Consider the following 2,268-nt stretch of genomic DNA (forward strand, 5'->3'; position numbering starts at 1 on the left):
AAACCAATTAACGATGAGAAGTAAGTTAGGCCAACAGTTAGTTTCCACGATTCCCTTGGAACGGAAGCAAAGCTGTTAGATTTTTGGTCACCATCTGAACCCAACTCGATCCACCTGCTAGCTAAGCTTTCTGCTTCTTCTTCTGCTGCTACTGCTGCTTCTCAATCCCATATTTACAGTTGAGCTTGATGGCATTCATCAATCCATGACAACCCACTACAACGAACTTCTAATTGAAGAAAGTTCGCTGGTTCAATTGGGTGATCATCTGGTTTTTTATTTCAAGGTTTTATGTCAAGTAATCTCCATGTTAAAGTAGGAGTTCATATCGATAATGCTTTGATTGGATTACCATTGCTTGGCATTAATTGTTGCTTATTCCAGTCAATCTCCTGGTCCTTGTTGAGATTCATATTCTCTTCTTCGAATTCAATTTCATCATTACCTCCCCATGAATACTCGGTATTACTTTACGCCAGATTCATTGTATGGTTCTGGTATTCAGGTTACATTTTCATCACCTTCTCCGGCTGGAGAAGGTCATCATGCGGCCGCCGGCGGTGTTCGAAGCGGGTCAACCCGCACGCCCTCTTCGTCATTCCTGGTTAGGACGGCGATGAGGATATCGAGAGCAAGGTGGTTCAATTTTCTCAGAAGAGTCTTTCATTACCAGAATGCATCAAGGTCCGACCTGGGATCAAATCCTTTCAATTCTGGCACTTGGATCACGTTGGAGCTACTAGTTTTAATCGTTCAACTAACACTCATAACAATTACTCTCTCAATCTCCACGGAGGAAAAGCCAGTATGGCCTTTGAGGGTGTGGATTGTTGGCTACGACCTCGGCTGCCTGCTCAGTTTGCCTCTACTATACTGGCGTTATCAGCATCCTCATGCCGCCCAAGGAAATAATTCTGGTCTTTCTGATGTAGAGCAGCAGAGAAGCAGTGATGAACCAAGGTACTGAATACTTCTTGATCTCTGTCCATCTTCTTCATTATTGTTGTATAGCTTTTTTCCCCATCACCTGCATCCTAATTACCAGTATTAATTCCATGCAACAGGAGGTCACACCTGATGAACAGAGCCCGCACTTTGCTTGAGCTGTTCTTCGCAATATGGTTCGTGATGGGTAATGTCTGGGTCTTTGATTCTCGCTTTGGATCTTTCAACCGAGCTCCAAAGCTTCATGTCCTCTGCATCTCTCTGCTGGCTTGGAATGCTGTCACCTACTCCTTTCCCTTCCTATTGTTTGTGTTACTCTGTTGCTGCGTTCCGTTGATCAGCAACCTCCTTGGGTACAACATGAACATGGGGTCTGTCGAAAGAGGAGCCTCTGATGATCAGCTCTCGAGGCTCCCCAGCTGGAGATACAAAGAAGTTGAAGCTAACATAGAGCTTGGTGATGATGCTCAAAGCAGTTCAGAACTTGCAAATGAGAACTCGGTAAGTTTTACTTTTCTCTACTATGGAATTGCATGTATATTTCAGCAGATCATTGTAGTAAGGGTCCATTTGGTTGTAACTGCTTGGATCAGAATCGATTGTAACTGCTTGGTTGGGTGAAATTGGAACCCGATTGTCATTCTTGATGGAATGTCATTTCCCCATTTGACCAGGGAATGGTCATTCGCTCCCCCTTCTTGAGAATGAGAATTCCATTTCAGCGGATTTCGATCCTGATTCTTGTCTGAATCAAACATGACGGGAATAAACAATTCTGATTTTGATTCTAAATTCCACTGCAAACCAAATGGACCCTAAGATGAAAAAAAAAAAACATGATAAACTAACAGAGTTGTCTTTTGTCTCTCCTGCTGTGCGTTGGATAACAGGAATGTTGTATATGCCTAGCGAAATACAATGACAGGGAAGAAGTGAGGCAGTTGCCATGTTCCCATGTGTTTCACCTAAAGTGTGTAGATCAATGGCTCCGAATAATATCTTGTTGTCCTCTCTGTAAGCAAGAATTAGAGAGATTATAAAAATCAAGATATATGAAAGCTGAGGTGCTAAATTCCTACGCGAGGATCTGTTCATATTCATGTATTTACAAGATTATCTGAGGTTGTTTGTCCTGTGTACAGTTGAGTCAACTGTTAGAGATATTCTATCTTTATTCTTTATTATCAGAAATTCAATCCCTGTTAGCAGCTGTGAATGAGACTGTACTCGAATCCATGCATGGCTATCAACACCTAGGGGCTACATAATTTGGTATCATTTGTCATTAATTAAGTTTGTAATCCCAAAAGCACAAAATCCCAT

At 42.1% G+C, this 2,268-nt stretch overlaps 1 protein-coding gene across 1 annotated transcript; it reads left to right on the top strand.

The window, feature by feature from the left end:
* The first annotated feature begins 200 nt into the window (after positions 1-200).
* On the top strand, positions 201-2,136 carry LOC148874852 (E3 ubiquitin-protein ligase At4g11680-like). Its single transcript, XM_088965621.1, has 3 exons — positions 201-960; positions 1,065-1,446; positions 1,836-2,136. The coding sequence occupies exons 1-3, from the start codon at positions 452-454 to the stop codon at positions 1,983-1,985; spliced, it is 1,041 nt and encodes a 346-aa protein (XP_088821747.1). The 5' UTR covers positions 201-451; the 3' UTR covers positions 1,986-2,136.
* The last annotated feature ends 132 nt before the right edge of the window (positions 2,137-2,268 follow it).

Source organism: Nelumbo lutea, chromosome 1, assembly GCF_056320005.1.
Source record: "Nelumbo lutea isolate HS-2025 chromosome 1, American lotus-T2T, whole genome shotgun sequence".
NCBI classification, from domain to species: domain Eukaryota; kingdom Viridiplantae; phylum Streptophyta; class Magnoliopsida; order Proteales; family Nelumbonaceae; genus Nelumbo; species Nelumbo lutea.